General features: G+C 42.5%; 1 protein-coding gene across 22 annotated transcripts in view; it reads left to right on the top strand.

Annotated features, from left to right (window-relative positions):
- The window catches only part of NEB (nebulin), a 309,390-nt gene that overhangs the window by 155,921 nt on the left and 139,115 nt on the right, over positions 1-14,354 (top strand). For all 22 annotated transcript variants that reach the window (XM_073634160.1, XM_073634162.1, XM_073634163.1 and 19 more), the window contains exons 60-65: positions 5,705-5,809; positions 8,123-8,230; positions 8,334-8,645; positions 8,730-8,933; positions 12,485-12,589; positions 12,686-12,793. In XM_073634160.1, coding sequence (XP_073490261.1) covers positions 5,705-5,809; positions 8,123-8,230; positions 8,334-8,645; positions 8,730-8,933; positions 12,485-12,589; positions 12,686-12,793 — 942 coding nt within the window. The remainder of the gene's footprint in view (positions 1-5,704; positions 5,810-8,122; positions 8,231-8,333; positions 8,646-8,729; positions 8,934-12,484; positions 12,590-12,685; positions 12,794-14,354) is intronic.

Here is a 14,354-nt window from a genome sequence, read left to right on the forward strand (position 1 = left end):
AAAGCCCGAGGGCTTTCACACTGAAGCGGTGCGCTCGCAGGACGGTAAAAAAAGTCCTGCGAGCCGCTTCTTTGGAGCGGGGAAGGAGCGGTGTGTTCACCGCTCCTAAACTGCTCCTGCCCATTGAAATCAATGGGACAGCGCGGCTATACCGCGGTAATACCGCGGCTATAGCCGCGCTGTACGAGCGGATTTAACCCTTTTTCGGCCGCTAGCGGGGGTTAAAACCGAACCGCTAGCGGCCGAATACCGCTGCAAGAACGACGGTACAGCAGCGCTAAAAATAGCGATGTTGTACCGCCGACGCCCCCACCGCCCCAGTGTGAAAGGGGCCTAAGGGTAAAAAAAGTGTAGCCTTTAGTACTTCTCTGTGTATTGCATATCTGTTTAATAGGTGCAATAAATACTAGTTGTTCCTTCCAGAAACGTAATGGGTTTAATTTTCACGTTTGAGCTGACAACACAATGCCTGTGTTGCGTTAAAACTTTAAGCAGTGTTATCAACCCTGCCCCATTCACTTCTGTGAATTACAGCACACCTCCTGGAGTTATGGAGATAAAGAGAGAGGGAGGTGTTCTGCAATCTAAATTAGGAGCCAGCAGCCTAGGGTGACAACACAGTGCCTCTATAGAGACTGCATATACTGTACTATATTATATTGGGGTATTACTACTACCCCAGTGAACAACATAAAGATGCATAACAAAATATAATTTTTTTATGATAATAGTTGACATGTGGAAAGGACATCCAAATATCATTATCACATCAGGATTTGTAGTCAAACTGTACTTCTATAATGTACTATATAATACTGGGTACTACTACTACCCCAGTGAACAACATAATGGTGCATAACAAAAGATACATTTTTTTATGATAATAGTAGACATGTGGAAAGGGCTTCAAGGATGCTACTAAAGTATGAAAAAACTAATAAAATAAAGAAAAAGAACACACACAAAAAGAGGACATCCAAATATCAGCAGAATGTTAGGATACGCAGTCAAGTGAGTGAGCATTGTCACACTAGCACCTTAGGACAGTAAGTGTGTTATTGGCAGGATCAACAGGTAAAAATAAAGAGGGCAAAGCCTGAAAAAAAAAAATGCAGCCACCACAATTTAGGACTGGTAATCTGTATTTTGTTATTTGTTTTATTTGTTTGGGTTTAGGGTTGTTATACTTTGACATGGTTCAGCATTAACTTTCACAGTTCCTTCCCTCTCTCCTGAAGATGATGTGAGTGGCTACACTAAGCACGATAGTTATAATCAGCTTAGAATAATACCAGCAAACAGGGGCTTCCCAAGTGTAGTGGTCACTTACTGTGCCAACTAAAAGGAGGGAAGGAAGCACAGAAGTACAAAGTTGGGAGTCATCAAGAGAAATGAATTAATTATAATTGTGAAGATAACAAATGCACAAGTTCCATATGTTACTCATAAAAATTGTGAAAAGTTTGAAGTTGATCTGTAAGGGAGGACATTCAGTATGGTGTTTATAATGGTTACAAGTTATTCTACATGCTAACATATATGACAAAAATGTGGTATTAGTTGGATTGTATATCCCCCCTCCGCCCAATGGTAGTATTCTTCATGAAATCATGCAAACTGTGGTACAATACGATACACCTCTTGTTTATTTATTGGGAGACTTTAACATGGCCCCTTCGGTGGAACGCGATAGGTTGCACCAGTCGGCTCGTGACACTCCGGATCTCAGGCAGTGGGCTGATACTTATGCCCTCACTGATGTCTGGAGACACATATACCCGACGTCAAAGGTATTTACTTGCCACTCTGCTTCTCACAAAACTTTATCTAGAATTGATCTAATATATGCCTCATGCCCTGCCTTACAATTTGTACAAGACATTTCTGTGCTTCCCAGGGGAATTTCTGACCACACGCCCCTCTGCTTGACGTTGAGTTTGACTGCCCCCCCCCCCCCCCCCCCCCCCCGGGCCCTCGACTTTGGGGACTATCCAAATTCTGGGCTGATGACGAGCGACTACAGGAGCCCCTTACAGCTGCCATTTGCAATTTTTGGACAGATAATGTGGATTCTGCCACACCAACCGTGATGTGGGACACCTTTAAGGCTTGGGCTAGAGGGGAGTTTATGACCAGCATTGCTCGCCTTAAACGTGACTCCGCTCATGCATTGGAGGAACTTGAGAGTCGGGCGGTTGCTTTGGAGGCTGATTTTGTCGCTGACCCGGGAGATGACCGATATAGGGAGTGGAAACAGGCTTTACGTAGACTCTCCACAGCTAGGATGGCACAAACGGATAAGGCGCTACTCTTCTCGGCCCAAAGAGTGTTCGAACATGGGGGGAAAAATGGGAAACTCCTTGCATGGTTGGCTAAGGGAAATATCCCAGCAACCCCCATTGGTTCTATTAGGGACAGCTCCGGCCAGTTACTTACATCACCCCAAAATATTAATAATCGCTTTCGGTAATACTTCCGAGAAGTTTACTCCTCCAGGACTGAGGCGTCTGACTCAGACCTGTCTAAGTTTCTAGATTCATTATCCATCCCTAACTTAACGGCGGAAGCCAGGGAAGAATTAGAGAAAGATATCTCGCTAGAGGAGATTCAGGTCGCTATGGGACACCTCAAAGGGGGGAAGGCTCCTGGGGCGGATGGCCTACCATCTGAAGTCTATTCCAATTTCAGTGAAATTCTAGCCCCTAAATTAACCTCGCTATTATCTAATTTTATGGCCCTAGAATCTTTACCAGAGTCCATGAACGAGGCAGTGATTGTGTTGGTTCCCAAGCCGGGTAAGGATCCGCTTGAGTGTGCCTCATACAGGCCGATATCGCTACTTAATGTAGATGCCAAGATCTTTGCGAAAGTCCTGGCTATCCGCTTATCCCATGTCATAGAAGACCTGGTCGGTATAGATCAGACCAGATTTATGCCCGGCAAGGGAACCAATATCAATCTGAGGCGACTCTTTCTTAATCTTACCATTCCACATGACAATCCAGGGACTAGAGTCATAGCCTCCCTTGACGCCGAAAAGGCGTTTGACTCGGTGGAGTGGAATTATCTGTGGCAGGTATTGCAGAGATTTGGGTTTGGCCCTAAGTTCATACATGGCATTCGATTGTTGTACCAGGCCCCCAAGGCTAGGGTCCGCACAAATAATTGGGTCTCGGAGCCCTTTGATTTATTCCGCGGCACGAGACAGGGTTGCCCGCTCTCCCCCAGCCTGTTCGCCCTGGCATTGGAGCCACTGGCAATTTCAGTCAGGAGTGCTCCTGATGTCCTGGGCTTGCGGGTGGGTTTGTTGGAAGAGCGGCTGTCTCTGTACGCGGATGACGCACTTCTATATCTGAATGATGCGGGCCCTTCTCTTCTCGCGGCCTTGAGAAACTTTGATAACTTTGGGGGGTTATCTGATATAAGGATCAATTGGACCAAATCAATACTGTTCCCTCTGGACGATGTGGCAGCCTCTGGGCCACCATCCTCCCCACTACAATGGGTGACGGAGTTCAAATATTTAGGGATAGTAATCACAAAAAACCCATCAGACTTTATGATTAAAAATTTGAGCCCTATCTTGAGTATGTTGCGTGCGAAGTGTTTGGCCTGGGCTGACTTACCATTAAATTTATTGGGGCGCATCAACCTCCTCAAGATGATGATACTACCTAAATTTAACTATGTCTTTAGAAATTCCCCGGTATGGGTCCCTGTTTCGTTTTTTGAGGAGCTTGATGGACTGGTGGGAACTTTTATTTGGGGGGGTGGGAACCCCAGACTGGCGCGCTCTACCCTGTGGCTGCCTGCTTGTTTTGGAGGATTGGCCCTCCCCAACTTTCAGGTTTACTATTGGGCGGCTATGTTGGTGTCGGCCTACTGGTGGTTTCAGGGATCTAAAATGAATGCTGCAGTCTGTCTTGAGGCAAACTATCTGGGCTCCCTCACTGATCTACGTAACTTTCCCTATCGAGGACCGGGTGCGTATACGCGAGTTCCTGAACCCACTCGGGCAACGTGGAGGGTGTGGGTGGCTGCAAGACGTAGATTCCTCTCACCGGGTCAATTATCGCCAGCAAACCCGTTATGGGGAAATCCAGCACTTAAACACTTCCGGACTGTGCCTGATCCACAGCTTTGGGCCAGGTTCGGCATTACAACTCTAGAACAAATTATGCCCAGAGGGGAGCTACTTTCTATTACGGAAATAATGACTAAATTCCAGTTGCCCAGAGGGATGAGGTTTAGATGTTTTCAACTTAGGCATGCGGCACGGGCTCAGTTTCCTCAGGCACCTTTGCTTCAGGCAGATCCCATTGAAGAGCTCTTGGCGTCTGGTGATGTCTCTAAGCCCCTTTCCACCTTGTATGTTGTACTCCTAGGTAAGGACTCTCCTAAATTAGCAAAATTATGGGACAGCTGGCATACTGACATTCCATCATTAGATAGAGAGGATTGGGAGGAATGTCTGGATAATGGTCCTAAACTGGTGATTGCATCTAAAGATAAACTAATTCAGGTCAAATTCATACATAGGATTTACTACACCCCGCAGAGACTCCATCGCATATTCCCTGACAGAGACCCTATGTGCAACAAATGTAAGTGTCAAACTGGAACCTTTTTCCACATGTTCTGGGAATGCCCTTTGATAGCAACATATTGGTGTGCGATATTCGCAGAGATAAATTCCATGCTGCAAATATTCATACCAATCACTCCAGAGTTGGCCCTTCTCGGAATTCATGACAATGAACAAAGAGCTTATCACCTAAAATTGCTTATTTCCTTTTTGCTTTATTATGCCAAAAAGGAGATATTGATGAAGTGGATAGACTCCTCTCCCCCGACCGTGGCGGCCTGGGAAGCACAGATTGAGACAGCTATACCCATGTATAGAATCACATATATCAATCAAGGTTGTCCATGGAAATTTGAGAAAGTGTGGACTCAATGGCTGTCATCTTAAGGAACCACAGTGGACTTATGTAGTATCTGGGGGGGAGGTAGGGGGAGTCCCCGGACACGTGAGGTACTTTTTTGTAATCGTATTGCCTACAATTTCAATATACACTGATGTACCACCTCTTGCACATGTATAACCCTGCTATGTGATTGCTCATGCTTATCTGTCATGTAATGTTCTATACTACGTCAAGAGGTATTCTGTAATTTTATTCCTTTTGATACAATAAAGCACATCTGTTTTGTTAAAAAATAATGGTTACAAGTTTTGCCTAGCAGCTTTGGGTTCTGGGTTCACATTCTACCAAAGGCACTAACTGCACTGGATTTGGGTTTTCTCTGATTGCCTACTGAATTGGTGCAAAATTGGCCCAAACGTGGACATTAGATTGTAAGCCCTTTAGAAGGCAGGGTCTGATATGAATCAAATGATAAAATACTTTATATGTTGGTGTTATATAAATGTGGAAAAAATAATCTGTTTCAAGACACACACACCCAGATGGAACAATAGTAAATTGCACATAGCTGGAAAATCGTTACAAAGATGTGAAGTAACCCATGCCATGGCAGCCATTTAAATTTCACCACAGAGGATGTCTGCTAATTCGTGGTAGTGAGGTACTGTGCATTGCACATTTTTCTTAACCTTATTATGCCAGCTGATATGTCTGTTGCTGTGTCTTAGAGTTTACAGTATTTTATGTCGTTAACTGTTAATGTTGGTGTCTCATAGCGCCTGTACACCGCAGCATGGAACAAGGATAAGGAAACGATCCATGTGATGCCAGACACTCCTGAAATCGAGCTGGCCAAAGCAAATCGTATCAATTACAGTGAGGTAGGTATCGCTGGTATGAAGGGTTTAAAAACAATGTATATAGATTTATCTATATAGATCTATCTAGATAGATCTATATCTATAGATAGATAGATAGATAGATAGATAGATAGATAGATAGATAGATAGATAGATAGATAGATAGATAGATAGATAGATAGATAGATAGATAGATCTAGATATATAGGTATAGGTATATATAATATATGTATACTGTATATAATCAAAAGGTTCCACTACTGATATTCCAGCTAGCCATATTTTATTAGAACAATGTAATGTAGTGTAAGCTGCTTAAAATGGGGGTTTTTCAGTTTTGTAAAAGAGAGACACATTATTATATTATTAAAAAGATGGTATGTCTATAAAATCAGTCTATAGTTATATTAAAGACAAAACTCAGGAACGGAGTTACGTGACAAAGCGGACAGGACCAGCCCTGGAAAGGGCAGGAAATTATTCTTCGAGTTGGAGAGAACCGTGGGCAAAATGGATGTGTACAGTTGTGCTTAAAAGTTTGCATTCCCTGGCAGAAATTGTGAAATTTTGGCATTAATATTGAAAATATGACTGATTATGCCAAAAAACTGTCTTTTAATTAGGGATAGCAATCACATGAAGCCATTTATTATCACATCGTTTTTTGGATCCTTTTTAAATCATAATGATAACAGAAATCACCCAAGTGGCCTTTCTGTATGTTTGGCCTTGGTACAGACAAAGAAGGTGGCACACATAGGTTAAAATGGCAATAAAGGTTAATTTCCCACATTTCTGGCTTTTTAAATCACAATTAGTGTCTGTGTATAAATAGTCAATGAGTTTGTTAGCTCTCACATGAATGCACTAAGCAGGCTAGGCACTGAGCTATGAGGAGGTAGAAAAGAACAGTCAAGAGACCTGCGTAACAAGATAAAGAAACTTTACATAGATGGAAAATGATATAAAAAGATATCCAAAGCCTTGAATATGCCAGTCAGTACTGTTCAATCACTTAATAAGAAGTGGAAAATTTGGGGATCTCTTGATACCAAGCCAAGGTCAGGTAGATCAAGAAAGATTTCAGCCACAACTGCCACAGGAACTGTTCATGATACAAAGAAAAACCCACAGGTAACCTCAGGAGAAATACAGGCTGCTCTGGAAAAAGATGGTGTGGTTGTTTTTAAGGAGCACAATACGATGATACTTGAACAAAATAGAGCTACATTGTCAAGTTGCCTTTACTGTACAAATTCCACATAAAGCCAGGTTACAATATCACCAACAACACCTTGATATGCCTCATTGGCTTTTTTGTGGCATTGGTGCAGTAAAGGCTTCCTTCTGGCAGCTCAACCATGCAGCTCTTTTTTGTTCAAGTATCGTTGAATTGTGCTCCTTAAAAACGACCACACCGTCTTTTTGGAGAGCAGCCTGCATTTCTCCTGCCGTTACCTGTGGGTTTTTCTTTGTATCCTGAGCAATTTTTCCGCCAATTGTGGCTGCAATCTTTCTTGGTCTACTTGACCTTGGCTTGGTATCAAAAGGGCCCCTAATTTTCCACTTCTTAATAAGTGATTAAACAGTACTGACTGGCATATTCAAGGCTTGGATATTTTTATATCCTTTTCCATCTTTATAAAGATTCATTACCTTGTTACGCAGATCTTTTGACTGTTCTTTTCTACCTCCTCATGGCTCAGCGTCTAGCCTGCTTAGTGCATCCATGTGAGAGCTAACAAACTCATTAACTATTTATACACAGACACTAATTTAGATTTAAAAAGCCACAAATGTGGGAAATTAACCTTTAATTGCCATTTTAACCTGTGTGTGCGCCACCATCTGTGTCTGTACCAAGGCCAAACATTTCAGGGTATGTAAACTTTTTATCAGGGCCATTTGGGTGATTTCTGTTATTATGATTTAAAAAGGATCCAAAAAACTATGTGATAACAAATAGCGATTGCTATCCTTAAATAAAAGACAGTTTTTTGGCATGATTAGTTTCACAATTTCTGCCAGGTTATGCAAACTTTTGAGCACAACTGTATGTATAGCCAAAGCTTTTTTTAATTTGAGATGAGTGGAATTAATGAAGAGCATCACAGTAATCATAGATCACTGCCTACAGGGCCCTGCTGATGTTGAAAAAAAAAGTTGTCAGTGCCCATCAGCAATTAGCTATATTTAAGATCAGTAAGAGAAAACTTCTGAAGCACTTTGTGAGTTTAGCTAAAGCTACATTCACCTTAGTTAGCTCTTAATCTTGTGTCCATAGTGTCTATTCTTAAGTTTTTTATATTATTTGTGTTTTTTTTGTTCTTACAGAAAGAGTATAGACATGCCCTGGAAGAAAGCAAAAAGAAGGGTTATGACTTACGTGTTGATGCCATCTCCATTCAGGCAGCAAAAGCTTCAAGAAATATAATCAGTGATGTAAGTGTCCCAGAAAATTGCATTTCAATTATTTTTAACGTTTTCCAGAACCCAACCATTTTCAGAGATTTTTTATTTCAATTTTTTTTTTTTTATCCTTCAGTATAAATATAAAGCAGGCTACAGAAAGCAGCAAGGTCACCATGTTGGGTTCAGAAGTCTCATGGATGATCCCAAATCTGTTTGGGCTATGCATATTGCCAAGATCCAGAGTGACCGAGAGTACAAGAAGGATTTTGAGAAACAGAAGACCCAATATCAAAGCCCTGTGGAAATGTTGTCCGTTTTGTTGGCCAAGAACTGCCAGAAACTTGTGAGCGACATTGACTACCGCCACTATCTTCACCAATGGACATGTCTGCCAGACCAGAATGATGTCATTCAGGCCAGGAAAGCCTATGACCTTCAGAGTGATGTATGTGATCTGATTTCTACAAAATGTTTTCTAAATCTGCACACTTTTCATCACCCAGGAACATTTTTATTATCTATTTTTTAGGCACTCTACAAATCTGACCTGGAATGGCTGAAAGGTATTGGTTGGGTGCCTGTTGGTTCCTTGGATGTGGAAAAGGCAAAGAAAGCTGGACAGATTTTGAGCGATAGGGCCTACCGTCAAAAGCCAGATACTATCAAGTTCACATCTGTCCCCGACTCAATGGAAATAGTACTGGCCCAGAACAATGCTCAGACCATGAATAAGGTAGGCTGACCACTATAATTATGAAGTCATTGAAACCTAAAGGGATGTTGCCATTAGTTTTTGTTTTTTATGGTAGAAGTAGGTATTCTTTTTTTTAGTTAGAGAAGAATTAGTCTGTAAATGAGTAAACTATTTTTCTGGAGGGCTTTTCATGTCTTTATGAGCTCAAACTAACACTGCCGTGTCACCAATACTGTGGTTCCTTCTAACAACCACTGAATCACTACAGGACACAACTGTGAAGTAGGGGATGACAGGGTGATCCACATGACACAGCAGGGGAAACGCTATCTGACACACCCAGAAGTGTCAGATAACAGCGGTGGTTGTAGCTCATGAAGGAGCGAACATTTAACACACCACTTACCTTAGAAGGTAAATATTCTTCCTGTTAAGTAACAGGTTTATTCTACTCTTTCTTCTTCCAGTTAGCAACAGAGTCACTCTTAAAGTGGTAGATCTGTGTTAATGATCCCCAAACTAGAAGGTTGCTTTAAAGACCTCATAAAAGCTGTTTGAAGCTTGCTGAAAGCTCTGTAAATGCTTGCTGTACACACTGAATAAATATAAGCTGAAGTCTATGTGTGTGCACGGCCTATAGGTCTTAAGGCAGTGGTTCTCAACCTGGGGGTCGAATGACGATTTGCCAGGGGTCACTGAATCCTGGGCTGTTCCTGAAGCCCGCACCACTCTCCCAGCCTTAGGGCAGCCACCCAGCTGGGCTGTTCCTGGAGCCCTAGGCCGCCCACTCAGCCTCTTTGCAGCCGTCCATTCAGTTCACGGCATGACTGGGGGAGGGCACAGACTACAGGTCAGCTGACTGGTGAGGAATGGGAAGTGGGAGGGACTGGAGGAGACCCTATCTCCTGATTTCGGCATAGGTGTAACTGCTACGAGACACCACAGGGCTGGAGTCACAGTGTAGCCGTGAGTAACACTACCTGTGATTATAGTTGCCATTAAAAGTCCCCACTACAGTTCTTAGATCAGCAGATGACCTAGATCAAGAGCACCTAAGTTGGCTGATCAGAACTCCCCCCAGCATTGCAACTCATCCCACCCCCCATCAGCACTGCACCTTATCTCACCCCCCACCAGCACTGCCACTCATCCCCCCCCACCAGCACTGCCACTCATCCCAACTACCCGCCAGCACTGCCACTCATCCCATTGCCCCCACCAAGGAGTAAGAGAAGAAAAAAAATAGAGAATACATGGAAGGGGAGGAAAAGAGGGGGAGGAAAAAAGAAAAAGGGAGAGAAAGAATACGAGAAAGAACAAGAAAGATGGCTAGAGAGGGGGATGGGGGGAAAAATCAAGAAATTAGGACAGAGAGAGATAAAAGGGAAAGAAAGGAGAATAAAGAGAAAGAGTGGTACATTCTAAAATGTACCATAAGGGGTTTTAATATTGTACAAGTGGAAGGGACTCAGGGAGCGCTAAATGTCCGTGGGTTAGGGGCGCAAATTACTTGTCTTGCCTTGGGTGCTGAAAACCCATGAAAATTTACAAAATTTTTACTGTTGGGGGCAGGGGCGTCGGGAGGGGGTGGCTAGACGTGGCTGAAGCCCCAAATGTGCCCCCGAAAAGCCCCGAGCCTCAGGCATGCAGCTCTTCATTATAAGCCCCGAGCGGCGAGCGGCAGGACCGATCTGATCCCGAGCACCGCCGAATTTGGCCGAGTTTGGCTGAGTGCTGTAGCAGGTCCCGCCTTCTGGAGCCTACAACGCCTATGATGGACGTCCCCCTGGTGCAATGCTGGGACCGCGGGATGTGTGACGTCCATCATAGGCACCGCGCCACTGTAAGATCCCCGCTCAGCGCTCGGGCAGCCCGCTCTCCTCTCTTTCTCGGCTCCTCCTCCTCCTCTGACTGTCTGACTGCCTGGCTGCTGTGACAGGTAGGTCAGTGTAGGTAGGTCACCACGGTCAGTGTAGGTAAATGTCAGTGTAGGTAAATGTCAGTGTAGGTAAATGTCAGTGTAGGTATGTCAGTGTAGGTAAATGTCAGTGTATGTAAATGTCAGTGTAGGTATGTCAGTGTAGGTAAATGTCAGTGTATGTAAATGTCAGTGTATGTAAATGTCAGTGTAGGTAGGTCAGTGTAGGTAGTTCACTACCGTCAGTGTATGTAGGTCAGGTAGGTCACGGCCCAGCCAAAAAAAAAAGGCCTGCATCACGTGCACGCCCCCCCAGCCCCCCCCCCGCCCCCCGGTCCGGCCTTGGACTTCGGGCTGAAGCCCCTGGTCTTTTTGCCACCTAGCAACGCCCCTGGTTAGGGGTCCCCACAACTTGGGAAATTTTATCAAGGGGTCACAGCACTAGGGGGGTTGAGAACCACTGCCTTAAGGCTTTCACATTATGAAACATAATGCAGCACTGAAAGGGATGGGCTTTCTCTCTTTATGAGGTAGCAGAGAGTACAGAGAAGCTTTGTTGCTGAATAGCCCAGTACTGTACACCTGATGTTATAAGCAGACAGTATTCAGCTTTTAACACTACAAGCTCATTCACCAAAGCCCCATTTGGCTGTGATGCGCAGTATTGCCCAGTGTGGTCCACAAGCAAAGCCAAGGAAAAATTCTTTGTTTTTTATAGGGCCTATTCACATGCATTGTGTGCCTTGCATTGTGTGTGATGCAAGCATTATTTTATCCCAGTGCAGCGCATCACAGTAAGCTTCAATGCATTGCAATGTGCTGCAGTGCATAGAATTTACATTTTACAAAAGGAAAACATAGAGAATATAGAAAAAAATCAGGCAATACAATGCATTATAAAAATACAGTGAAGTACATTGCACACCAGAGCACACGCGTTATATGCTATGTGTTATGCACTTCGAAGTGTGAACAAGCCATGAAAGAGTTTCGTGACCATTAAGACAGGTCTGGGTTGCCCAGAATTGTTATTCAGGATGATTAGAATTGAGAATTTCCATCAGTCTGCAATTTTGGTAAAAATGTGGGCCAAATTTCATTACTTTGGCACAATGCACTGGAATGCAATTAAGGTGTTCTTGTAATAGGCAATGGTTTCTAAACAGCTCCTGATGGTTACAAAAACCCACTTTCAACCATCATGTGTCAGCTAAAAATAGCCTCTCCTTTGACTTATTATTTTATGTTTTTTGACAAAAAGAAAAAAACAATTAATGCAACAATACACAAAGAATACAAATAATTTATGTGAAAAGGAAAAACTAAAAAACCCACTAAATCAAATAAACCTAACTACCCTAATTATACAAAAAATAATTTCTCCCATGTTGGTTGAAGATCGCAGGATACTTTTTTTTTAAACTGTCTTAAATGTGAACAATTTATATTTAGTTCCAAAGTGCATGTTTTTTTTTTTTGTTTTTTTTTTTTTTGCTGTGGGTATTTAGGATGCACAGATGTGCAACATTTATTTGTGTGAAATGATTATAAACAAAAAAAAAAAAATTCATTTCTAGTATGCAAATCTTTTTTCATTTTTTTTAAATATTTGAGCATTTTACATTTTCTAACTGGAAATAAGTGAACTGGTGTGTTGGTTTGTCGTTTCCAGCGCCTGTACACTGGAGCTTGGGATATCGACAAGAGAACCATCCATGTCATGCCAGACACACCAGAGATCCTGCTTGCAAAGGCTAACTCTGTCAACATCAGTAATGTAAGTATTCTACTAAGTTAGAGTGATTGTATGTGCAGGGACTTTACTAAGAAATCATTTTTTTGCTGAACTCACGCATTCTTTTCGTACCATCAGAAATTATATACCAAAGGATGGGACGAGGCCAAGGCGAAAGGATATGAAATAAAGGGTGACACCATTTCTATCAAGAGCGCTAGAGCTTCCAGGGATATTGCCAGTGATGTGAGTATAGAACACAGATGATAGGCACACTAGCATGAAAAAGTATGCAAAAAAACAAATCATGCAACTTAAAGCAATACTGTACTAACATATTTAAAAACGACAATATTCCCACCTGCATTCTCCAAAATTTATTTAGCAGACATTTGTTGTCATTTGCAAACATCTTCCTACAGACACTAACCCATATTTCACAGCTTCATAAATTTTCTTGAGAAATTAGGTCAATTATATACTGTACATTGTATACTGATTTTAGCAAACATTATTGCAGACTATTACCTCCTTTGGCTTTGGATATTTTATGCATTACCATTTTCTGCACTAAAGGAAGTGGAAGAGCTAAGTGAAAGGATCTACTAAGATCAGTTCCACTGAAAAAAATCTGGGAAGCAATCAAAAAATACCAAACATGTTGTGCATTCTTTAGCTGTGATTGCAACAAAAAAAAATCTGAATTTTATGGTAGTTTTAAATAGCATTACATTATAAAATTGCTTGTGTGCCAATTATAAGTGGGAATACATTACTAGAGGAATACTTTTTTTCCTTCTTTTTATCCATTGAGGGATGAGAAAATCTTTCACATTCAGGTTATGCTGCTGCCTACAGGAGGATTGGAACTGGCACACAAAAACCTGTATGCCAGCCCAGCATAACCCCTCCCACTACCAGCATGCTTTTCTCTTTCAGTGCAACTATTCAGTGCAGCTAACCTTGGTGTGGCCTTTGGAGTGGTTTGTCCAGACCCTGCTGAACTGGACATTGCCAAAGATAGCCTGGAAGGACTTTCAGGCATTTTCACATAGGGCGCTTTCTGGATTTTGTTCTGGTCAAAAGTTCGTTGCTGGATTCTTTCCAGGTCTAGAGTGGCTGGCATTCCCTCACCACTTGCCCTGTCTCTGAAGACTCACTTTGTGAATAAACTGGTCAGGCCGGGCACTAGGAGCTACCTCAGGTACATGGGTCGCAGAGTGCCTTTAAAAATTTCCAGTTTCCGGCTAATTTCCACTGCAGAAGGGTTAACTCTTTGGGACTGAGTGCTGATGTCATCCACTGGGTAGAGTATTGTACATGCGCTCTCTTTCCCACCATACAGTGTCAAGGAAGCATCTCCTAATTACTGTTCCTGTTTGCAAGGAACCACATGGAACCTCAATCTAAGAACCATGGACGTTTCAGCCACATTTGATGTCAGCTTTGGGAGTAAGGTCCTTCGGGCAGCTCTTTGAGCTGCAGGTAGTCTCCAGTTCTTTGTTATGTTTATTGGGCTTGTTAATGTTTGTTTACTGTGTTGCCCACCCCTCAGTTGAAATGCTTTTACACGTGTCAAAGGTGAAAAACTTTTTGTGTTTTATTTTTTTGATGGGAAAGAAAATAGATTTTTTGCGCTCAACATAAAATTATATTCTTAAGTCCATCGACATACACTCGTCCCACCCTTCTATGTTTGTGATCATGCTTTCTGTTTGCTACAAAAGGCATGCTAGTAGTAGGAGGTGTTATCTTGGGCTGGCCTTCATTTTGTTTTTTTTTGCCAGTGTTCAACTCTTCAGTAGGA

This window comes from Aquarana catesbeiana, linkage group LG06, assembly GCF_042186555.1.
Source record: "Aquarana catesbeiana isolate 2022-GZ linkage group LG06, ASM4218655v1, whole genome shotgun sequence".
NCBI classification, from domain to species: domain Eukaryota; kingdom Metazoa; phylum Chordata; class Amphibia; order Anura; family Ranidae; genus Aquarana; species Aquarana catesbeiana.